The following is a 26,195-nucleotide window of genomic DNA, read 5'->3' on the forward strand; positions in this document are numbered from 1 at the left end:
CAGTAAAGCTAATTACTGGTTTAGTCTTATCATCCTGGGCAAAAAAAATTTCCTGAGGCACAGTTATATCATGTTGACTCAATTCTCTCTGCTACTCTTACTTTTAAACTTTTTTTTTTTTTTTAAGATTTTATTTATTTATTTGAGAGAGAGAATGAGAGACAGAGAGCTTGAGAGGAGGAGGGTCAGAGGGAGAAGCAGACTCCCTGCCGAGCAGGGAGCCCGATGCGGGACTCGATCCCGGGACTCCAGGATCACGACCTGAGCCGAAGGCAGTCGCCCAACCAACTGAGCCACCCAGGCGCCCTTTTTAAACTTTTCTTTACTCCTCTTTTTTCTCCCTACACCACTGCCCTAGTTCAAGCTCTTGTCATAACTTGCCTAGACTATTTAAAATGCCTTCTAACTCATCTATAGTCTTTTGCCCTCAGATTTGTTTTCCATACTGCCACCAGAGTAATGTAACTGTATTGCAACTCTGACACTGATGTGTGTAAAACCTTTTAGTGGCTTCTAGTTGTCTGTAGGATAAAATCAGCACCTGATCCTTGTCTGCACTCTTTTTGCATTGCTGTCCAGCATTTAATTTCCTGCATCTACACATTTGTTGATGCTGTTGCCTCCACCTGGAATATTTTTTCCCTCCTACTATATGTGGCTTCCTTTAAAAGTTAAGTCGGGCGATATCTCCTATAGGAAATGTTTCCTGAACCCAAACTGTGCTTTGGTAACACTATAGTGCTATTATTACATTCACCATATTGTACAGAAATTACCTTTTATGAGGGGAGAGAGCCACCTAAAGCCAAGTTGTCTTATTTCTGTATCCACTAGCATCTGCATTAGGGCCCATCACATAGTAAGTTCTATTTTTACTGACCCAAACAAATTGGGACAGAAGGGGAGGACTTAAGGGGAGATAAGAGCTGATGATTTAACTTTAAATTGATGTATTTGAGGCAACATCCATGCACCCAAATAGAGAAATTTAAGTACAAGAGCAAGATTTAAAAGTATTATTGGGAAATAATGATTTCCCAATAGTAGTTTGAATTGATTATTTCACCAAGAGTGATAGTGTAAACAAGAGAGCACAGATTGAGGACTGATATTTGGGAAATACACTCGGTGGGAGAAAGTAGAGGAAGCCCTCAGAGATATCAGCAACAGAAATGTTGAAGATAAATCAGAGGCATAGAGATATTGTGGTGGGGAGAGCCAAGGAGGAAAGAAGTGTACAGAGGAGAGCTGGAATCATGGTGTTAAAATTGGCAGAGCATTTAAGGAGTATGGGAACTGTGAAAAGATTTTCTGAATTTGACAGTGTTACGTAGCTAGCAGAATGGGGATTTCATTTCTTTTTTTTTTTTTCTTTTCTTTCCTTTTTTTGTAGGACAAAGTAAGATTTTTTGTTCTCAGTTTTTAAACTGGCAAAAATACATCCTTTACCTGTGTTCAACCAGGACTTTGTCAAGGGGTGTGGTTTTCTTTATTTGGGAGTAAAGTTTAACTTTATTGAGGGCCTGTAGTAAATGTGACTTTGAATTAACACATTTTCTATTTTTTTCTTGTTATCTCTTTTGTCTTTGTGAGCAAAATCATTATATATAGATTACTTGAAAACAGAATGTTTGGACTCTCCCTTGATGTGTTAATTCTTACTTTAATTACTAGATTATTTACAGGCCATTGGTAGTTACCCTTTAAGAAGTAGCAAGCAAGATATTATCATTCATATTTTCATTTTACCAAGTTCATTTTAGAACTATTATGATTATATCACTCATTTTCAAAAAATTTTCAGCCATGAAACCCTTTCCTTAAACGTATATGGAATCCCAATATGTGAATCAGATAGAGTTTGTATGAAGCTGTGACAGGGACCCGAGGTCCCTCCTAAGTTGAGTCTAACCTTCTAACTTCCTTCCCTTTTTGTCCAATCAGTGGCCCCTGGGTCTCCTCCATGGAAATCCTAGGGCTACTTAAAGCATAGTTTGAAAATCACTGATATGTAATACTCTTTGTAGAAATGCTGATAACCATATTAGTACTGAAGGTCACAAGATATTTAGATGTCAAGTCAGTTGACACTTTCACTCTGTTCTCTTATTGGTCAGTAGGATGTACAACAATAAATAGCTGCCCAAAGAGCAAATAAACTTGTACTAAAATTATTTAGACAGAGGTTGTATGGCTTCCTTTAAGGGAAGTTGTCAAAGTGGTTCCTTTGTCAGTGTGACGCTGGACTACCGTTACATCTGCAGTCTCCTTCCAACACCAGTGATTCTCTCTGGTCTTATATGTGGCTACATTTATCCTACCTAGTAAATATTATCTAAATATGATGGGGTTCTATTTTATCTTTTAGTTCTTCAATTTTATAGTGTGCCATGTATATGAGAGGTCCTGTGTTAAAATGCAGGGGTAGTATTTAAATAAGATAGAGTTTACTATTTTTTTTTTAAAGATTTTATTTATTTATTTGAGAGAGAGCACATGAGAGGGGGAGGGTCAGAGGGAGAAGCAGACTCCCTGCTGAGCAGGGAGCCCGACGTGGGACTCGATCCCGGGACTCCAGGATCATGACCTGAGCCGAAGGCAGTCGCTTAACCAACTGAGCCACCCAGGCGCCCAAGATAGAGTTTACTATTAAGGAAATAGAAAATTGCTGTAAGGCTTGATGAGTACAGTAAAAGAAGTAATCAGAAGCCTATGAAATGAAAGGACCTAACCCAGGCCAGCTCTAGGAACTTGTCAGAAAAAATGCTGACTTCCCTGAAGACTCCCAAGTTGACTTCAAAGATGAGTAGACTTTAACCAGAGGCAAATAAATAGGGAAAGGTCTTTCTAGGCAGAGAGAAGAACATATAAATAGGCTCTGAAAGAGGGCATGCATGCCTTGTTTGGAGATCTGTAAGTAGTTTAGTATGGCTGGAGCTTAGCATGTGAATAGGGATTGGTGAGTGAAGCCAGATGAAAAACGTCTGTGTTTTGCCAAGTTGAGGAATTTGGACTTTATCTTGAAAGTGTTGTGAAGTGAGTTAAGGATTTTAAGCTGAGCAATTGCATGGTCAGATGTGTGTTTTAGAAAGCATTCTGGCACTAGTCAAGAGAACAGATTAATGAACCTTTCTTGGCAGCAAAGCAACCATTAAGTAATAGACTTTTGCAATAATTTACACAAAAATGTCTGAGGATAGTAGAACTGATGTGGGTGGGAGAATGAAATCAAGATATACTAAGGAGGCAAAAGCAGTAGAGTTATTGGTCAGAGACAGTGAATTCGGGGATGACTCTTAGTAGGGCTATCCCCCTACTAAGAGAAATTAAGAATAAGGAATTTCATGGGCTTTTTGCCTCAAGATTCTTAGAGTGCCAACTTGAGCAAGGATATGGGTACTTTTTTATTTTTTTATATTTGTATTTGCGTATATTTTTAAAGTGATATGAAGAAGTAATAACAGGATGTATTATCAGGGAAGGTTATGGAATTTTTTTTAAATCTATTAGATTAAGGTAGACTCTTACTTAAGATAGTTTAGGAATGAGTGATCTACTTAAAGGGAAAGGAATGGACTACCTTTTGTCCAGTCGTTTGATTATTTAATACCTATTTCATATACTCCATAAATCAGTTTTGGTTTGAGAATAAATTCATTTTTAGAAAATCCAGGGATTTTTACATTGCCATTTGTTTGTCAGAATTTTTACCTTTTAAGAAGGTATGTGGTAAGATTGGCTTGTCTGTATAAACTAGCTAATTTAGTAATAGTTCTGCTGTGACATGCATTTTAAGATACAAAATTATTTTCCTCAATGCAAACTTTGATTTTCAAGTCTTTAATTGGTGTCATGTGGGAATTAATGTTTAATCCGTTGCTTTTTAACACTCCTAACAGAAGGATGTTTCCTTTGTGTGCTTTGTCACGTCATTTTCAAAAGTTAAGATCTCTTTTAGGCTGGTTGAGGTGGTTAAATCCCTTCAGGGAAAGAATGACCAATGCTGTGCTCCTTAACAGAAAGCTAGAGGTAGTGGTTTCAGATTTTGAGATCTGCTCTGTAAAGGGACACCATTCATTATGTTTATTCATTGGTTCTTGATTGTTCTGTTGTTTCTTATCAGTTAAGTCTTCCTTCCCTGTAGATTTGCGATTTCTACTGTACCTTTGAAAGCATTAGAGAGGTACCTCTTCCAGTGACAAAACAAAAAATTGACTATAGTTTAATACCTTAATTTACAAAGTTAATGGTGAGACTTGGACCTTTATAATTGAAAGCTGTTAGTTTACTTTCATTCTATGATGATTTTAGATATGAAAGTACATTCTGATGTTATACTAGTTGCAAGAAATTTTTTCCTTAGAATAATTTAATCCTAGTAGAACTTTTTCTTCTTTACGTTTATTTTTATTTTTTTAAAGATATTTATTTATTTGCGAGAGCAAGTGAGCGCAAGCGGGGGGAGAGGCAGTGGGAGAAGCAGACTCCCCACTGAGCAAGGAGTCTGACATGGGGCTCTATCTCAGGACCCTGGGATCATGACCTGAGCTGAAGGCAGACGCTTAACAGACTGAGCCACCCAGGTGCCCCTCTTCTTTATGTTTAAAAGAAACTTTATTTTCTTCCTTTTTATAAAAGATGTTTTATAAACAGGTTATAGTCCCTGCTTTGTTTAATGTTTTCTAATAGTAAGCCAAAAGATCCCTAAATTTTAGTGTTTAGGAATGGTTTTTTCCTAGTAAGTATGGAAGTTTTCAGAATGTTTTCAGAAATTGTTAGCAGTCTATAATTTGGCCTACATGTACAGATTTCCTTATTCAGGAGTTAGAATGGATTTGAGGGGTAAATCAGAAGGAACACTCATTGAATTATTACAATTAAAATGCTTGAAAGTTCTTCGAATAACATCTCTTCAAATCTTAGAGGTTGTTACAGTTTTATAAGAACTAGTATTATAGTTGTTTTTTTGAAATGTGAAATGATTTGTTTGAACTTAGAGTTACTCTGAGAGGAGGGATACTAGTTGCTCATTTTCTATTAAACCAAAATGTTTCATTTGGGACATTAGTTTTTTCTCAGCATGGTAATCCAAAGTTTAAATATGTGAGAAGGTAATAATTACTTTTTCATATTTCTTCTACTCTGTCTGCAGGTTGTAAAAATTAAAATGAACAAACTACGGCAAAGTTTTAGGAGAAAGAAAGATGTTTATGTTCCAGAGGCCAGTCGTCCACATCAGTGGCAGACAGATGAAGAAGGGGTTCGTACTGGAAAATGTAGCTTCCCAGTTAAGGTAAGAGCTCATGTTTCTATAATTCTAGATGTGGAAAAGAATTGACAGCCTATTATATGTGAAATCCCATTGATTAGGACAATTAAAAGAAAATCCTCTAAAAACTAATCCCTTCATCTTCTGCTTCAAAGTAGAATTAATAAGAAAAATATAATTAGTGATTTTTTTCTCTTTATATTTTAAACAGGAATTTCTGATATATAATATGGAATCACTACAAATAGATCACTTCTGATGAGAAACTAATCCTGAAATATCTAAAAATCCCAAATTATCAAGAATCAAATTATTTTGAGTAAGAAATACTAAGTGGTAGGGCAGAGGGAAGAGGAGTCTGTTTTCTTAAATACAGGCCTGGTATGTTCTAGAAAATCTTAAAAGAGTTAAAAGGGATTTTCTCTTCAATCTTTTAACTGTTAACTGTACAGAGGGCATTTAAATTAATGCCTTCATTTGTCAGATCAGAAAATGGAAGCTCAAAGAAGTTAAGAACATAGTGAAGAGGTAGAGAAAAGGGGTACCATACAGGTGTTTTTTTCTTACTACTACTTGACACTCTGGAGAAAAAAGGTAACATTTAAAGTCATGAAAGAAATGTATATGCTATACTGTTTAGTGAGAAGCAGTTTATAATTATATAAGCAGTCTATGAGATGTATTAAGTGTGGACACAAAAATACAGAAGGAACTAGACCAAAATGTTAGTATCTTCAAGAAAAAAATTTCATCTAATATAAAATGTTAATATTTCCCCCTTCTTTCTACATCTTCTTATGTGTGAATATTCTTACTGTGATTTTCTCCTCCTTGTACTGCCTCAGTACCATTGATTTAAACATAGCCTGAAGCTTCAGAAAGGAGAAAAATTTGTATGACAGGAAAAGTGATTTGTAGAATCTACAGGTTAAATAAATACATGTGGTTTTTTTTTAAGATTTTATTTAAGAGAGAGCACGAGTGCATGTGCACACAGGAGGGGCAGAGGGAGAGAGAGAATTTCAAGCAGACTCCCCACTGAGCAAGGAGCCCAACACGGGGGCTCAATCCCACAACCCTAGGATCATGATCTGAACCAAAACCAAAAGTCAGATGCCCAACTGCACCACCCAGGTGCCCCAAAAATACATGGTTTTTAAAATACACAAATTTTTCCACAGTCTGTCAATAACTAAACATTTTCCTAATTTCTTAGCTTTGTCTACTTAACTCATTTGCTGAAACTTCTTTTATAGGAATAATAAACTTAAATTTTTAATTTAAAATTTTGGGTATGATATTAAAATATGAGAAAAACCCTCATACATAAAAACTAACACTGTTCTCTACAACCTCCCCCAACCTCATCCCAAAGAGTAGGCTCATTTTGATTGTACAAGGTGAGTATCGTGGAAATGGGTACTCTTACACATTGTTGATTACTTGGAGTATAAATTGCAAACTCTTAGGAAGGCAATTTGGAAATATCAGTTAAAATTTTATTTTATTTTTTAAAACTTGGGGTTTACATTTTGCTTTAAAGATTTTATTTATTTATTTATTTGTCAGGGGTGAGAGAGAGAGAGAGCACAAGCAGGAGGAGCGGAGAAGCAGGTTCCCCACAGAGCAAGGAGCCCAATATGAGACTCCATCCCAGAGTGCTGGGATCATGACCTGAGCTGAAGGCAGACACTTAACCCACTGAACCACCCAGGTGTCCCAGTTAAAATTTTAAGTGCACTTTTCATTTGACCAGAAATTTTACATTTAAGAATTACATTTAGGGGCACCAACTCTTGATCTCAGCTCAGGTCTTAACTTCAGGGTCATGACTTCAAGTCCTGCATTGGGCTTCATGCTGGGCATGGCGCCTACTTAAAAAAAAAAAAAGAAAGAAAAAAAAAAGAATTACATTTAAGGGGCACCTGGCTGGTTCAGTCAGAAGAGCATGTGACTCTTGATCTCAGGGTTGTGAGTTCAATCCCTACATGGGTATGGAGATTAATTTAAAAAATAATAATAATAAACTTAAAAAAATTATGGGAGGCAAACCATAAGAGACTCTTAACTATGGAGAACAAACTGAGGGTTGATGGAGGGGAGGTGTCGGTGGGGGATGGGCAAAATGGGTGATGGGGATTAAGAAGGGCACTTGTGATGAGCACTGGGTATTATATAAGTGATGAATCACTAATTCTGTTCCTGAAACCAGTATTACACTATATGTTAACGAACTAGAATTTAAATAACAACTTGAAACAAAAAAAGAATTATATTTAAGTACATTCATAGATATACTGACAGAAATGTTCATTAGCATTGTTTGATAGCAAAAATCTGGAAACAAGTTAAATAGCTATCATTCTGGGATTTGCTAAAGAAATTATGACATCCAGGGCAACCCTCTCAGGTCCCCTCCCTCTTCGGAAGCTTTGTACTTTATCACTCAATAAACTTTGTACTATCACTCAAAAAAAAAGAAAGAAAGAAAAAGAAATTATGACATCCATTAAGTGGAATTATTTGCCACTCTTAAGGAACAAGGTAGACCTTTTTTCATACATTTAGTAAATTTTTTTTGAAGACCTACTATGTGCCAGGCATATGCTAAGTGGTAAACAAAAAGACAGTTCTTGCTCTTGTGGAGTTTATAGTATACTTGTGCGAATACAGACTTTAATTAGATATTTGCATTAATAATACATGATTATAAACTGAGATAAATGCTTTTTAAAAAGGGAAGGCTGTAGTATAAGAAGTTATATGAGATGAACCTGGAAAGAATTAGGGTGGGGCCTTATAGGCCATGTTAAGGATTTGGGACCTTAAGAATAATAGGAAGCCACTACCTGGTGTGGTTTTTTTTTTCATTATTTATTTATTGTGGTAACATACATAACAAAATTTACCATTTTAACCATTTCCATGTGTACAATACAGTAACATTAATGACATTCATATTGTTGTGCAGTCATCAGCACCATCCATCTCCAGAACTTTTCATCTTCCCAAACTGGGACTCTGGGTGTGGTGTGGTTTGGAGATAGTCAGTCCATAGTGGATGTGAAGAGTCTGGTGAAAGATTATTACAGTAATCCAAAGGAGTGGATTACTCTGGACTAGGGTGGTAACTGTGAGAAGAAAGAAATATAAGTAAATTGAGAGATAATTAAGAGATAAAGGCAACAGGAATTGGAAATGGACTGGACCCAGGGAATGAATGGTGTTAAGGATGACACCTAGTTTCTTGTCCCAAACTGATAGAGGTGATGATCATTGACATAGGAAACACTGAAAGAATATTCTCTGATATGCTCACACAGAAAGATAACTTTAATGTATTATTAGGTGATAAAGGCAAGGCCCAGGACAATGTATATAATATGATTCTGTTTATAGTTAAAAAGAAAAAAATCTATATATCTGCTTATGTATATAAGAAATATCTGTAAGAAGACACAAGTAAACCTGAATTATAGAATGGGAATGAAGGATTGGGGATCTTTTTACTTTTCGATGTATATCCTTTGGAACTAGTGACATTTCTTATGAGCATGTATCATATTTGTAATAAATAAGCATATATGTATATTTAAAAAACCTCATTTATAGGATTCTGAGAGGCTGATATATAGTATTGAAGTAATTGAAGTAAAATTAATTGAAGCACTTCCAATTGGCTGTGAAATGTACAGCTTTTAAATATTTTCTTTTTAAAGATTTTATTTATTTATGTGATGCAGAGAGAGCACAAGCAGTGGGGGGAGCTGCAGGCAGAAGGAGAGGGAGAAGCAGGCTCCCTGCCAAGCAGGGAGCCCAATATGGGCCTCAATTCCGGGACCCTGGGATCATGACCTGAGCTGAAGGCAAACACTTAACTGACTGAGCCACCCAGGCGCACCAGCTTTTAAGTATTTTGTGTGAGATAAATAAGATTTAGTATCATTCCGTGCTACTGTCATTTGTCATAAGAAACAGTTGATGGGCATGTACTTTAGAGATAAACATGTAAGATGTGAGATTTACATGTTATGCAGGCAGGGGAGCTTATTTAGGGTGTTTTTTGTATGGTCTTCTCCAGATGGCCTCTTGAAATCCTTTCTACAAGACATTCATCCTCTCTGCTAGGCTGTGGCTCCCCACCCCTTATCTGCCTTCCCTTCCCACCCTGCATGCATATACAAGTGACACATGGTTGGATAAGAGAATCAGAACCTGAAATTGTTTTCAGTAGCCTAAAAATAGATAAATTTCCTCAGTCAAATATAGCTGAGCAAATAATGTCTTATCTGTCGTTGCCTTAGGGACCACTGAATTCTGAACCTAATGAGTTGATGTAAAGAGTTCCCCATATAGACAACTAGTAGGGTGGTGGGCATGCTCACTGAGGAAAAACATGTTTGAGAGTAGAGAGGATGAATTCCTTTTGAGGTGCCTGTGAGATGTGTGCATACAGATCCCCACTCACCACAAGCACCATGAATTTTGATTTTGATATTACAAATAAATTCTAGTAGGTAGTTTGCAAATATGGAATCCTTGAATAATGAGGGTTGACTATGTATAACTTACCATTGAAGTCGTAAGTAAGTGAGATTGCCTAGAGGAAGTAAGGGAAGGGGAGGGTCTATGACAAACATAGAAGGGACAGGCAGTGAATGGGTATCTTCAAAGGAGAGTGAGAATGAGAGGTAGAAAGGGAAACCTGAAGAGTATGATCTCAGAAGGCAAGGTTTCAAGGAAGGAGAAAGGTCAAATGCTATAAAGAGATCAAGGAAGAAATGAAACTTCATTAGATTAAAAATTTGAAAGTCTTGGTGACTTTGATGATAGCACTTATGGGGAATCATGAGGATGGAATCTAGATTGAGGAGTGAATGGATGCAAAATAAGGAAGATGATGACAAATCTAGAGATTACTAATTCAAGAAGTTTGTCAGACAAGATTGTGTGAGGATGGGAAGGGGTGAAAGGGAAGTATTACAAAGAGTACAAGGAAACTTTTGGTGTTGATGGCTATTTATTATATTGATTGTGATGATGGTTTCTCAGGTATATACAAAAACTCAGCAAATTGTAACTTTGTATATAGTTCATTATATGTCAGTTATTTCTCAACAAGGTGGTTAAATTTTTTTTTAATGAGTTTTTTTTTCAAAGGAGAACAGAAAGGCAGAATAAAAAAGGGAGTGTGAGGTTGAGAAACTGTGTGTGTGTGTTGTTTTAAAACTGTTTTAACAATTTTATTAGATGTAGTTTACATACCATAAAATTTACTCATTTAAAGTCTATAAATCACTGGTAGTTTAATTTTATGTTGAGTCTTGTGTTTAATGTAGGAGAGACTTGAACTAAAGGGACTTTATAAAGAAGCATGTAGAGAGTGGCTTAGTTTTAGATGGAGGAAGGATACTGCTTCTATTTTAACAGTAGCAAAGGTGGAAAACGGGGTATAAATGCACTTAAATTTATGGTGTTGGTGGCTTAAGACTGACGGAGTTCTATTTTAAAGACATATTTTCTCAAGGAAATATGAAGTGAAGACATCTATAGAAGAGTGAGGAGAGAAGTTGTGGAGTTAGGTTTTAAAGACAGTGGAGTAGCTACTTCATAGAATGGGAGATCTAGAATACGCAATTACCGGGAATAGAAATGGGATTACTAGGCAGTAATCAAGTGAAATGACAACTCGTTTGATATCTGCCATGTATGTTTAAGTATACTGGTGCCTATGTAAGTATAATAATTTAGTATTACAGTAGTGATTAGAGGAGGTTTCAAACCTTGTCTTGCAATTCTGCTAGAATAACAGATAATCTTTTTAATAGGGGAGGAATTTTAATGTTAGAAGTCAGATGTTACCTATAAAAATTAATGTAGTTGTTCTCAAAGTGAGGTCCCCACAACCTTTTGTGGGATCCTGACGTACTTTCTCTTCCAACTATATATCTGTTGAAGCCAGTTTCTTTTTTTTTTTTTTTAAGATTTTATTTATTTGAGAGAGAGCACGAGAGAGAGAGAGAGAACACGTGTGCACAAGTTGGGGGGAGGGGTAGAGGGAGAGGGAGAAACAGACTCCCTGCTGAGCAGGGAGCCTGACTTGGGGCTCCATCCCAGGATTCTGGGATCATGACGTGAGCTGAAGGCAGATGCTTAACCGACTGAGCCATGCAAGTGCCCTAGCCATAGTTTCTTTATATACTTCAAAACAACATGTTCTGACAGATTGAATGTAGATGCAAATTTGAGAATCCACTTTTCTTTTAAGCCAGATATTTGAGAGATTTGCAGAAATGTGAAACAATGCCACTCTTCTCACAAAATTGTTTCATTTTGGAAAATGTAGTTATTTTTCAATAAAAATGTCATTAATGGGAGATTCATGCTCTTTTCCTTTCCAAGTCTACCAGTTACTCTCTCTCTCTGTTATCTTCCATAAACTCTGCTTTCACCTCCTGCTGGCTTGTCTCTGATTTAAGGACCCTCTTGGCTCATCCCCTGGGATCCCCTCTGCGTCCTTGGACCTGGCCTGCCTGCATCACTAATTCATGGGACATTGTGGAAAGTGCTTAGAAAGGTATTTCTTAAGTTGTGGATAAAAACTTGCCCTAGACTAAAATCTGCTCTGACTCCACCTACCAAAGCTTAAAATCAAGCCTCAGAATGATCAAAATGCCTAAATGTATCCCAGAACAAAGGTCATGAATATTTATAGGAATACAATAGTATCAGCATCCAAGATGGTTAAATTTCCAATGTCTGGCATCCAGTTCAAAATTACCAGTCATGCAAAGCAGCAGAAAAATACAACTTATAATAAGGAGAAAAATCAAAGAGAAATAGGCCCAGAAATAACCAAGAAGATAACATAACACTGTAGTTAACTACACTGGAACTAAAATTTTAAAAAATAATAAAAGCTTTTAAAAGTTAAAAAATGGGGGCGCCTCGCTGGCTCAGTTGGAGGAGCATCTTGATCTCAGGGTGGAAATTTCGAGCCCCATGTTGGGTGTAGAGATTACTTAAATAAACTTAAAAAATTTTTTTAAATGTCATTTTTGTTAACAGGTAATGGGTTTTATTATCATTTTTCAATGAATTCAATTTTTAAAAGTAAGATTCTTTGTTTTAATTTCTAATATAGTAAAATTATCATAGATATAACTGACACAAACAAAAATGCTTTGGAGTCGGGGCGCCTGGGTGGCTCAGTTGTTAAGCGTCTGCCTTCGGCTCAGGTCATGATCCCAGGGTCCTGAAATTGAGTCCTACATTGGGCTCCTTGCTCTGTAGGAGCCTGCTTCTCCCTCTGCCTGCCACTCCCCCTGCTTGTGCGCTCTCTTTCTCTCTCTCTCTGACAAATAAATAAAATCTTCAAAAAAATTTTTTTTGGTTGTTAAATTGGTGGAATCTTTAAGCCAGCTCATCGATCCTTTGATTTGTAATTAAAATCTTAATTCTCTGATTATGTAGAATGTATATAGAATGCTAAAATGGACCTTCTATTGGATAGATTGTGGATTTCATAATATCTTTAAATTGGGCAGGATAGAGGCTTAAGGGACTGGATACAGAATTCATGCTTATTAATATTTAATCACGTGGTTGGTCCTCCAGGCAACCAGCTGCCACTCTTAGATGCTTTCCGAAAGTTGCCTCCATTACATAACAAAAGACATCTTTATCACTTTAAATATTCAGGAAATCCCAAGGATTTGGGGAGCTGTGAGTCAGGAACTGTGGGCAAAGACCAGATATATATGAGAAATACATTGTGGTCATCTGAATGCCCAAATCTGTATTTCTTGTAAATCACAATATCACACAGGCTTTTCTTATTTTGCATATAACCAAATAACCATGGTACAGAAAGTAGAGCTCTTACTATTTCAGTATTTCTAATAGGCTAGGTCCTAATCCAGTGGTTTACCTACCATATAACAAGTATAATCTGTAATTTCAGAAGATTTTGGTGCACAGTGTTAATGCCAAATGAGAAGTTGCTAAATGTACTTTATCAAGAAAAAAAACACAGATGCACAGGATAAAAAGTAAAGTGGGAAAATACAGATACCAGTGAAATTTTAAAAGTTAAGATTCTATGCAAATAAACTTGAAAACATGGATAAAATTGGTAATACTCTTAGGTTATATAAATGACCAAAACTGACTCCCCAAAAAACTAAAAATATAAAAAGACTAATTCGTGTAGAAGAAATATTATAAGATGTAAAAGAATTATCTACCTCCTTTTTTCTACCTCCCACCCCTAACATATTAAGTGAACTATTAGTATAACCCTAACCCTAATTGTGTGTGTATATGTGTAAAATGGAGTTAGAGTCTAATCTAAATATGACAAGTTTTTTATCCATCCTAAGTGTCCAGTAGCGCATTCAGATGTCATACAGGAAGCAGGATATCATCTGTGCATACTACCTAGGAGTAATTTTCCAAGTCATTGTTATCAAAAATGCCTCCATATAATTCTTAAATGCTACCCTTTGAGAAACCTATACCCTTTGAGGTATAGGGCCTTATAGACTCTTTTAAGGACTTTGGCTTTTATTTAGAGTAAAATGGGAAGCCATTGGAGAATTTTGAGCAGAGGAATGACTTTATATAAATTATATTTTTAAAGGATTACTCTGATTCTTGTGCTGAGAATCAATTGTAGAGAAGAGCAAGGGTGGAAGCAGAGAGATCAGTTAAGTGACTATTGTGAAAGATGATGATGGCTTCCATCAGGGTGATGGTAGTAGAAGTGGTAAGAGGGGTCAGATTCTAGATGTATTTTATAAATAGAGCTGATAATATTTATTGATGGATTAAATTTGTGAATGTCAATCAAGAAAAAGAGAAGTCAAGGATAGGCCAAGGTTTTTGATCTGAGCAATTGGAAGGGTAGACTTGCCATATATTATTTTGGGAAAGACTGTTGGTAGAAGAGTAGATTCATGAATGAAGGATAATATCCAGCATTTAATTTTGATTCTGTTATAAACGGTAACTTTTTAAAAATTTCATTTTCTGCATATTGCTGCTATAGAAATACAATTGACTTTTTAAAAATTGAGGTATAATTGACATATGACATTATATTAGTTTCAGGTGTACAACATAATGATATTTGTATATATTGCAAAATGATACAGTTGACTTTTGTATGTTGAAATTATATCTAGTATCCTTGCTAAACTCACTTATTCTAGTAATTTATTTGTATATTCTTTTGGGTTTTCTACTAATACAATTATATAATCCATGAATAATTATTGTTGTATTTCTTATATTCTAATCCTTATACTTGTATGTATGTATGTCCCTTCATTGCATTGGTGAGAGACCGATGTTTATAACTTTGGGTAGAATTGGTGATAAGAATTCTTGCCTCATTCTCAATCTTACCACAGTTCATCAGATTAAACAAGTTCCCTTCTGTTCTTGGTTAAAAATTATTAAAATTATGAATGGAAACTAAATTTTGAGATGATTACATAATTTTTATCTTTAATTCTGTTAGGTGGTAAATTATACTTGAGTTTTTGAATAGTCAGCTAACCTTACATTCCTGGAATAAACTCAACTTGATAATGATAGATACTGATGGGTGGAAGGAGAGAGATCAGTTAAGTGGCTATTGTGAAAGATGATGATGATTATAGATACTGATCAAGTTGAGTTTATTGAGTATATTTCTGGATTCTCTTTGCTAATATTTTGTTCAGAAATTTCACAACTATGCTTTTGAGTCAGAATGGACTGTAATTTTCCTTTCTCATATTGTCTGTTAGATTTTGTGTTAACAGAACTGAGGCTGGATTACAGTTTTAGCAAGGCTCTGTCTACTTCTGCTTTACTTCTGCTTTGAGGGCATTCTTTTCTTGTGTTTAAACTGAGATACTTTGGGGCGCCTGGGTGGCTCAGATGGTTAAACTGAGATACTTTGGTGTTCACTGGAACCTATTCCTCTGGTTGGTCTGGAATTCTAATTCTTTACTCTTCAGCAAATTGAAAATGCCAAAAATTCATTCTTTTTAACATGTTTCTCTGTTTCCTGTAATTCTTGTGAATTGGTTTTTAAAGACTTGATCAGATTTAGCTTTGATTCCCTCTGTCCCCCCCCCCCCCGTAGGAATACCTCATTGGTGGTGTGTACTAATCAGAAGACACACAACACAATAGCTGATTATCTATTTGTGATGACTATAGCCATTCATGATCATTGCCTGGGATTATTAATTCATTAAGGGTTGCAAAATGGTGATACTTTAATTCTCTCCTCCTTTCTTTACTTATCAGCTATAATATTTCTATAAAGCAAAATCCCCCATATCTACTGCTTGGTTAGCAGTGGTAGAGTTTAACCAGAAAATCGGGGTAATTTCGTTTATGAAAGAAATATTGAGCCATAAGCAACGTTACCAAAATGGATGACTGTTCCTATTTGATCAATCTTTTTTTTTTAAAGAAGAAGAACATTGTTAATATGTAAGACCAGTAAACTATAAACCATTACTTAAATAGGAGAGTTGCAGAAGTAATATGAGATAGTGAAAAGAAGATAGATAGTTGAAAGAAGAAAGATCTAGAAGTGAAAAAATCAAAGTTCTATTCCTGGCTCTGTTAATTTATTAGTTATATGACTTTGTGCAAATCACTTAACTTTTTTGACACCTACTGCCACATTTGAAAGGTGAAGGCTTTGAATCTCTTTAAGTTCTTTCCAACTTTAAACTGCTGTGATTAGATTTAATATATATACTTAGGTCAGATGACTTATTCAAATGTTATTGTACTCCAAATTTATACATAAAAGCAATCTATTATAATTTGACTTAACTACTCCTCTTTGATTAAAGACCCCCAAACAAGTTTTGATATCATGTTCTACACTTCTGCATCCTATATTTGCAATATAATACAGGTTATATATATCTGATAATATGCCTTACACCTTCTTATTTGTTGATTATGATGTCATTTTTTGCTAATGTTGGGAACTGGTGACTGTCTGTTCTCTCACATCGGAGCTGTGCATATCTTCTCATGGCCTACATTACCAAAACAAGGGGGGAATCTACTTTTTAAATAATTTTTTCAAGAAAATGAAAAATGACTTAATTCATCCAAGAATGAAATTCCACACACTAGTTTTTCTAAAGTGCATTTTTGTGAATAAAAGTCCCTTACTCAGAGGGAGTTTGGAAAAGGCATACAGACAAAAGAAGTCCTAGTGTCAAATATTTTAGCCATTAAAGCATAAATCAGCTGCAGTTCTTCAGTGAGATAGTGTCTTAGAGAAGAAAAGAGACCTCTTTAATAATGTTTATTTCAGTGGGCATGTTTTTCTCATCGTCTAGGAAAGCACAACACTGATTTCCAAAATAGATTATGCAGCTAAGAGGTCAGTCTGTACAGGAGATACTTTTGTTCTTTTCCTTCCATTAAGTTTCCCCAACTTTTTTTGTTTTTGTTTTTTTGCTGGCATAAATACCCATAAGTGACCAGTTGAATTGATCAAAATGATAGAATAAAATCCCTTGCAAACACTTTGAAACCTATATTCATATCTTGGCAACTATAGGTAACCCAGAGACCATAAGACCCTACTTTCTCATTTTATTATTGTTATTTTTTATTTATTTATTTGAGAGAGAGAGCACAAGCGTGAGGGGCAGAGGGAGAGGGAGAGAATGTCAAGCAGACTCCACACAGAGCATGGAGCCTGACGCAGGGCTTGATCCCAGGACCCTGAGATCATGACCTGAGCCAAAACCAAGAGTTAGACACTTAACCAACTGCACTACCCAGGCACCTGGAGAGAGTTTTTAAAACCCCAACACTGTTTCCCCCAAAAGACAGATTATGGATGGTTTCACAGGTTGGCTCTTTAAAAACCTCAAAGAATAATTTTTTTTTTAAGGTATAATTCTTATGCTGTTTAACTATACAAGAGCATATGTGGGTGGGGAGGGGGAAGGAAAGAATGGTTTCCAGATTTTTTTATGGCATTAACAGAATCCTGCTATAACAAAGATAGACAAAACAAAAAGAAAACCATAGACCAATTGCACTTACGAATATAGATGAAAAAAATAGGCAGAAAAATAGAACAAATGGAATCTAAAAGTATACTAAAGACCGAAATAGGGTTTAACTCAGGATTCCATAAATGATTTAGTATTAGGAAATTTGATATAGTTCATCACATTGATGGACCTGAGAAGAAAAGGACTTTGTCACTGTAATGAAAGCAAAGTTGAAGGACTGACACTTCTTGATTTCAGAACTTAGTACAAATCTATAGTAATCGAAATAGTGTAGTACTGGCATAAGGATGGATGTGTAGAACAATGTAATAGAATTGAGAGTACGGAAGTGAACCTGTACGTCTGTGACCAACTGATTTTTGACAAGGGTGCCAAGACCATTCAGTGGGTAAAGAATAGTATCTTCACCAAATGGTGATGGAACAACTTGATTTCCACATAGGAAAAAAAAAAAATGAAGCCAGACCCCTACCTTACACTGTATACAGAAAATTCACTTAAAAGTTAACATAAGAATATAAGAATAAGAACCATAAAATTCTTAGAAGAAAAGAGGGGTAAATTATCATGACCTTGGATCTGGCAGTAGATTCTTAGATATGACACCAAAACCATGAGCAACAAAAGAAAAAATAGATAAACTGGATCTAATTAAAATGTGAAATTTTTGTACACCAAAGGAAGTTACCAAGGAAGTAGAAAGACAACTACAGAATGGGAGAAAATATTTTCAAATCACATGTCTGATAAATCTAGTATCCAGGAAATAGATTTTTATGTATGTATGTTTTTTTGTTTTTATTTGACAGAGAGACACAGCGAGAGAGGGAACACAAGCAGGGGGAGTGGGAGAGGGAGAAGCAGGCTTCCCGCGAAGTAGGGAGCCCTGACACAGGGCTTGATCCCAGGACCCTGGGATCATGACCTGAGCCGAAGGCAGACACTTAACAACTGAGCCACCCAGGCGCCCCTATATATGTATGTTTTTTTTATATACACACACACACATACACACCTGATTTAAAAATGGGCAAAGGACTGGAATAGAAATTTCTCTAAAGAAGATGTACAAATGACCAACAAATACATGAAAAGATATTCAACATCACTAGTCATTAGGGAAATACCTTTCAAAACCACAGTGAAGTACCACATCACACCCACTTTGGATGGCTCTACTTAAACAAACAAAAAAATGGAAAGTATTGGTAAGAATGCCGGGGATCTAGAACCCTTATGCATCACCAATGGGAATGTAGAATGGTTCAGTTTCTGTGGAAAGCAGTTTGGTGGTTTCTCAAAAAGCTAAACATAGAATTATCATATGACTCAGCCAGTTCTGCTGCTAGTTATATGCCCCGAAGAATTGAAAACTCAAATATGTGTACATATGTGTTTATAGCACCACTATTCATAGTTGCCAAAAGGTAGAAACAGCCCAAATATCCCTCAGTGGAAGAATCGACATAAAAACTATGGTACATACTACAGTGTGGTGAACCTTGAAAATGATATGCTAAGTGAAATATGCCAGACACAAAAGGTCACATGTTGTATGATTTCATTTCCATGAAATATCCAGAATAGGTAAATCCATAAAGACAGAATGCATGTTATTGGTTGTTAAGCTGCACATCTGGGGAAGTGCAGCTATGGGTAGCAAATGCTTAATGGGCACAGGTTTTTCTTTTGGTGTGAAGAAAATGTTTTGGAACTAGATGAAGGTGGTGATTGCACAAAATTTTAAATGTACCAAGTGCCACTGAATTATTCACTTAAAAATTTTTTTAAAGATTTTATTTATTTATTCATGAGAGACAGACCGGGGTTGGGGGGCGGTGGGCAGAGGCAGAGGGAGAAGAATCCCAGGACTCTGGGATCATGACCTGAGCTGAAGGCAGACGCTTAACAACTGAGCCACCCAGGCGCCCTAAAATTTTTTTAAAAAGACTTATTTTAGAGAAAGAGAAGGCAGCGAGAGGGGCAGAGAGAGAGGAAGAGAGAAACTTAAGCAGACTTTGCACTGAGCTCAGAGTCCAACACAGGGCTTGATTCCATGACCCTGAGATCAAGACCTGAGCCAAAACCAAGAATTGGATGCTTAACTGACTGCACCACTGAGGTGCCCCTGAATTATTCACTTTACAATGGTTAATTTTATGTGATGTGGATTACATCTGATTTTTTAAAAAAGTTTAAAATATCATTCAATCCCGGTAAATCTTCTTAGCTAAATAGGAATAGCATAACACATTCTTTAAATGAGTAAAAAACTGTCCCAGAGTCATGCAGAGTGAAACATTTACATTGAATTTGGGAGGATGATGAGGTTGCTCTTAAGTAGCACTGTTATTCAACACTGATTTAGAAATGGTGATAAGTGCCTTTGGATAAGAAAATAAAAGCTATAAAAGTGGGAATTCAAGACAGCCTGTTTTTTTTTTTTTGTCTTGTTCTCTGAAAAACCTAGAGATGTTCTCTCTCTGAAAAACCTAGAGAATCACCAAAAAAAACTATTTAAAATGATAGGAAACATCAGTATTTTCACTACTTAATAAGATATACTAAAATCAATACATAGAAATACCAGTAAGTTTTGTTGGGAAATATTATAGGTCTTCTGATTCTGGCAAAATGTAGATTAAGCTAACCTAGAAATACTCCAAATACAAATACCTAGAGATGCTGGATATATTTTTAAACAACTTTTTTCTCTCAAAGCACAGCTGAGCTTTCAATAAAGACAGATGTCTCCAGTTACCAGAAATTAAGAGGGAATTTGAAAGCAAGGCAGGAATCATGCTGGCATGGACCAGCCTAGGAGATAGAAGATTTATGAGCTAGAGCCTTTGTTTTAACATTCATTCTGAAGGTCCTGGACTCAAAAAGCAGAGCATTAGAACTGAGAACCCAGCATAGAGCCAGAACTTTCAATGGGTTTTATAATCAGTGAAATAGAGAACTAGAAGAAAAAGCAAAAAAACAAAACAAACAACAACAAAAAACCAACCAACAAAAACAAAAAAACCAAAAATTAAAAAAATAGAAGCTTGCCTCTGCTCTGACCCTGGGTGAAAAAAAGGAGTCTCCCACCAAAAATTGAAATCGTGGATCTGGACTTCATATGCTATAACCTGCATGGTGTAAGAATCCTCAAATTAATATACTGTAGGTCTTAGGCTACTAATACACCTGTGGTACCTTTTTTTTTTCTTTTTTAAGATTTTATTTATTTATTTATTTGATAGAGAGAGTACACAGCAGTGGGAGCGGCAGGCAGAGGGAAAAGCAGACTCTCCGCTGAGCAGGGAGCCCGATATGAGGCTCAATCCCAGGACCCTGGGATCATGACCCGAGCCGAAGGCAGACGCTTAACGACTGAGCCACCCAGGTGCCCCACTTGTGGTACCTTTTAGAAGCAAATGTATAACCACTCCGTAATCCAGAATGCATGGATTTTTTCCAGAAAAGTTGAGCTTCAGTAAAGATTAATTTACAGTTTAAAAAAAAGTTATAAATCATATGTGGAAGTGATCAGCAGATACAATAAGAATTATACAGTAAAGGACAAGAAGATTAGCACTGTAAGAACTTGAATTAATAGACTATAGAGGACATTATAAAATATGTATATATAAAATCATTAGAGACATTAATGAATTCAAACCATAAGTCAAAAATAAGACAGTGAAAAAGAAGGAATAGATAGATCTGACAAAGAATCAAATCTAAGCTTCTAAAAATGAAAAATACTGTCACTGCAATTGAATTTAGTAGATAGATACAATGGTGGATTAGATTTGTTGAAAAGAGAGTTGGTAACCTGGAAGATAGATTCAGTGAAGTTACCCAGAGTGCAGCACAAGGTGATAAAGAGAAGATCCGAAAAAGAGATGAGGAAACAGATGAACAAATTAAAGAGGCCCATAGTACTAACAGGCCTCATGAGAGCTCCAGGAGGAGAGGGGAGGAGGATTTCATTTAAATCAATACCTAGGAATAAACCTAACCAGAGAGGTGAAAGATCTCTACTCTGAAAACTATAAAACACTGATGAAAGAAATTGAAAACGACACAAAGAAATGGAAAGACATTTCATTCTCATGGGTTGGGAGAACAAATATTGTTAAAATATCTGTAGTACCGGGGCGCCTGGGTGGCTCAGTCGTTAAGCGTCTACCTTCAGCTCAGGCCATGATCCCAGGGTCCTGGGATCGAGCCCCATGTCGGGCTCCCTGCTCAGTGGGAAGCCTGCTTCTCCCTCTCCCACTCCCTCTGCTTGTGTTCATTCTCTCGCTGTCTCTCTCTCTCTGTCAAAATAAATAAATAAAATATTTTTAAAAAAAAATATCTATAGCGGGGCGCCTGGGTGGCTCAGATGGTTAAGCGTCTGCCTTCGGCTCAGGTCGTGATCCCAGGGTCCTGGGATCGAGCCCCACATCGGGCTTCCTGCTCCACGGGGAGTCTGCTTCTCCCTCTCCCACTCCCCCTGCTTGTGTTCCCTCTCTCGCTGTGTCTCTCTCTGTCAAAAAAAAAAAAAAAGTCTATAGCACCCAAACATTCTACATGCTTAATGCAATCTCTATCAAAATACCAACAGCATTTTTCACAGAGCTAGAACAAACAATCCTAAGATTTATATGGAACCCCAAATAGCCAAAGCAGTCTTAAAAAAGAAAAACAAAGAGGGAGGCCTCACAATTCCAGACTTCAAGTTATATTACAAAACTGTAGTAATCAAAACAGTATGGTATTGGCACAAAAAAATAGACACGTATCAGTGGAATAGAATAGAAAACCCAGAAATGAACCTACCCCTCTATAGTCAATTAATCTTCAACAAAGCAGGAAAGAATATCCAATGGGAAAAAGACAGTCTCTTCAACAAATGGTGTTGAGAAAACTGGACACCAACGTGCAAAAGAATGAAACTAGACCACTTTTCTTACACCATATACAAAAATAAATTCAAAATGAATTAAAGACCTAAATGTGAGACCTGAAACCATAAAAATACTAGAAGAGAACACAGGTGGTAACTTCTTTGAAATTGGCCATAGCACATTCTTTCTAGGTAGGTCTCCTGAGGCAAGGGAAACAAAAACAAAAACTATTGGGACTACATCAAAATAAAAAGCTTCTGCACAACAAAGGAAACAGTCAACAAAACTAAAAGGCAACCTATGGAATGGGAGAAGATATTTGCAAATGACATATCTGATAAAGGGTTAATATTCAAAATCTAAAAAGAACTTAAAAAACTCAACACCCAAAAAAACCAAATTATCTAATTAAAAAATAGGCAGAAGACATGATTGGACATTTTTTCCAAAGAAGACATACAGATGGCCAACAGACACATGAAAAGATGATCAGCATCACTTTTCATCAGGGAAATGTAAATCAAATCCAGACTACAATGAGGTATCACCTCACGCCTGTCAGAATGGCTAAAATCAACAACACAAGGAACAACAGGTGTTGGCAAGGATGTGGAGAAAGGGGAACCCTCTTGCAGGGTTGGTGGGAATGTAAACTGGCACAGCCACTCTGGACAACAGTATGGAGGTTCCTCAGAAAGTTAAAAATAGCATTACCCTGCGATCTAGCAATTGCACTACTAGGTATTTACCAAAAGAATACGAAAATACTAATTCAGAGGGATACATGGCACCCTGATGTTTATATAGCAGTATTATCCACAATATTCAAATTATGGAAGCAACACAGGTTTCCATCGATTGATGAATGGATAAAGAAGATGTGGTGTATATATATATATACATGGAATATTACACAGCCATAAAAAATAATGAAATCTTGCCATTTGCAATAACGTGGATCTAGAGCGTATAATGCTAAGTGAAATAAGTAAGGAAAGACAAATGCCGTACGATTTCACTTAAATGTGGAATCTAAGAAACAAGCAAAGGGGAAAAAAGAGGCAAACTAAGAAACAAACTCTTAACTATACAGAACAAACTGATGGTTATCAGAGGGGAAGTGGGTGGGGGGGATGGGCTAAATGGGTGAAGAGGGTTAAGGAATGAAGAGGGTCAAGGAAATCATTTCTTGTGATGAGCACTGGGCGATGTATAGAAGTGTTGCATCACTATATTGTACACCTGAAACTAATATTACACTACTAACTAGAATTTAAATAAGAACTTAAAAAATAAAATAAATATAAATAGGTCAGATGAAAAAAATGAGCAAGGATGTGAATTGACATTTCTCCAAGGAAGATATACAAATTGCCAATTAGCATGTGAAAAGATAGATGCTCAGTATCATTAGTCATTAGGAGCATGCAAATCAAAATCACAAGATAACTACTTTACACCTGTTAGGATGGTATAATTTAAAAAGAGAAAAAAAATAAAGTTCTGTTGAGCATGTGGGGAAATTGAAACCCTCATACATTTTGATGGGAATGTTAAATGGTGCAGTGCTATGGAATACACTTACTAATCTAGAAAGAAATGTACAGGAGTGTATTTGAAGGCTACCATAAAACTTAAGAGATATAAAAGACTTGAATAAATATTGTTAGATGGAATAGCTCAGTTTCATAATGCCAATTTTTCTCGTGGATCACCATATCAAAAACCAGTGATGTATGGTGACTAACATAACACAATAAAATAAAAAAACAAAAACACCAAGGGTTTGGGGCACCTGAGTGGCTCATTCAGTTAAGTGTCTGTCTTTGGCTCAGGTCATGATCCCAGGGTCCTGGGATTGAGCCCCAAGTCAGGCTTCTTGCTCAGTGGGTAGTCCGCTTCTCCCTCTCCCTCTGTCCCTCCACTCCACTTGTGCGTGCTCACTCGCTCTCCCTCTCTCAAATATGAACAGAATTATTTCAAAGTTAATACCAAAGATTAAAGGCAGGAAATAACCAGGGAAGTTCTGTATAAGAAAAATTAGTGAAAGTGATCATGCCAAAGCATATTAAAACATTCTTAAACTACAATGATCAAAAATAGCATGTTATGGGGGTGCCTGGGTGGCTCAGTCGTTGGGCGCCTGCCTTCGGCTCGGGTCATGATCCCAGGGTCCTGGGATCGAGCCCCACATTGGCTCCCTGCTCAGCAGGAAGCCTGCTTCTCCCTCTCCCACTCCCCCTGCTTGTGTTCCCTCTCTCGCTGTCTCTCTCTCTGTCAAATAAATAAAAATCTAACAAAAAAAAAATAGCATGTTATGGTGTCAAAATAGGAATAACAGTAGAACAAAATAGAATGTCCAGGATAATGTAATTTTTAATAATATATACATGGCATTTCAAGTCAGTGATTAAGGATAGAGTAAAAAAAACCACAGACTAAAAGAACTTAACAGTATATATGATAAGGTGCTAAGAATGAGATGTCAGAATTTCTTAAAATGTCAGAACAGTAATGCAGGTTTTACTGTTATCCACTGCTTTATTTTCTTATTGGACCAAGAAATTAAAAATATATTTTTGGCCTTTGAAAAAGGTCAAAATATCAACAAAACATAAAGAGGTCCTTTTTAGAGCTTAATTCATCCAAAGAGGTATTTAAACATCCATTCATCATTATCTTCTAAGCTGAAAAATAGAGCTTTCCAGAATTTGAGTGTAATATACCTATCACTGTAGCATCTGACTGAATGATGAAAAGCAGCCTTCAGTGAGGGAGTATTCTATTATTTCTGAGTGCGAAATCAATCTGAAAATCTAGAACAGTTGACAGAACTACCAAACACTTGACATTTCTGATAGCCTATAATCTTGAGTTAAAACATTTTTTAAGATTTATTTATTTATTAGAGGGCGCCTGGGTGGCTCAGTCGTTAAGCGTCTGCCTTCGCCTCAGGTCATGATCCCAGGGTCCTGGGATCGAGTTCCACATCGGGCTCCCTGCTCCGCGGGAAGCCTGCTTCTCCCTCTCCCACTCCCCCTGCTTGTGTTCCTGCTCTCACTATGTCTCTCTCTGTTAAATAAATAAATAAAATCTTTAAAAAAAAAAAAGATTTATTTATTTATTAGAGAGAGAGAGTATGAGAGGGGGGAGGGTCAGAGGGAGAAGCAGACTCCCTGCTGAGCAGGGAGCCCAATGCAGGACTCATCCTGGGACCCCAGGGTCATGACCTGAGCCAAAGGCAGTCGCTTAACCAACTGAGCCACCCAGGCACCCAGAGTTAAAATTTTTCTGGGGCGCCTGGGTGGCTCAGTTGTTAAGCATCTGCCTTCAGCTTGGGCCATGATCCTGGGGTTCTGGGATTGAGCCCCGCATCGGGCTCCCCGCTACACGGGAGGCCTGCTTCTCCCTCTTCTGCTCCCCCTGCTTGTGTTCCCTCTCTCGCTGTGTCTCTGTCAGATAAATAAATAAAATCTTAAATAAATAAATAAAATAAAATTTTTCTAATTTAATAGAAAAAAGATAAGCAAAGATGACTAATATGGAATCTGTGTTAAAACTATCCTATAGTGAGCCAGACAAAGGTACACTGGTGAAAATTTGCTATCAGCATCCTTATTGATATGAAACATTATTATTTTTAATGTAGTAGTTTAGAAATTCTCCAAAATTTTAGGTTCTTATGTATACTCCATATCTATAATGGAGTCAGTGATGTTGAGTTTGAGAAAACATTACTTTACCACTGTTTATCATCTGTAAAACCAAAGAATATAACTAAATGTGGATCTAGATAGAAAGTGTAAAATTTGTAGACAGATTCATTATATATGAGAATCCAAAATAGAATATGTGAATATTTTTCTTATTGGATTTCATAATATTCAGATTTGCCCTAAAGAGATTATATCCTTTCAACTTAGAACTATATATATAGTACATTATTTGATTCGCTAAAAAGTGAGCATTCTTCCTGTTTATATAATAATC

The 26,195-nt window shown here is 36.4% G+C and overlaps 2 protein-coding genes across 19 annotated transcripts in view; one reads left to right on the top strand and one right to left on the bottom strand.

Annotated features, from left to right (window-relative positions):
- The window catches only part of NUMB (NUMB endocytic adaptor protein), a 185,171-nt gene that overhangs the window by 124,673 nt on the left and 34,303 nt on the right, over window positions 1-26,195 (top strand). For all 17 annotated transcript variants that reach the window (XM_081830298.1, XM_081830289.1, XM_081830294.1 and 14 more), the window contains one exon: window positions 5,153-5,293. In XM_081830298.1, the coding sequence (XP_081686424.1) occupies window positions 5,168-5,293 (126 nt within the window). In that variant the 5' untranslated portion in view covers window positions 5,153-5,167. The remainder of the gene's footprint in view (window positions 1-5,152; window positions 5,294-26,195) is intronic.
- Window positions 8,176-26,195, bottom strand: part of PAPLN (papilin, proteoglycan like sulfated glycoprotein) — an 86,194-nt gene continuing 68,174 nt past the window's right edge. The window contains exon 27 of one of the 2 annotated variants that reach the window (XM_081830275.1): window positions 8,176-8,400. In XM_081830275.1, coding sequence (XP_081686401.1) covers window positions 8,270-8,400 — 131 coding nt within the window. In that variant the 3' untranslated portion in view covers window positions 8,176-8,269. The remainder of the gene's footprint in view (window positions 8,401-26,195) is intronic. The other variant, XR_014148377.1, reaches the window with a different exon arrangement.

Source organism: Leptonychotes weddellii, chromosome 9 (genome assembly GCF_054177405.1).
Source record: "Leptonychotes weddellii isolate Sample4059 chromosome 9, ASM5417740v2, whole genome shotgun sequence".
Classification (NCBI taxonomy): domain Eukaryota; kingdom Metazoa; phylum Chordata; class Mammalia; order Carnivora; family Phocidae; genus Leptonychotes; species Leptonychotes weddellii.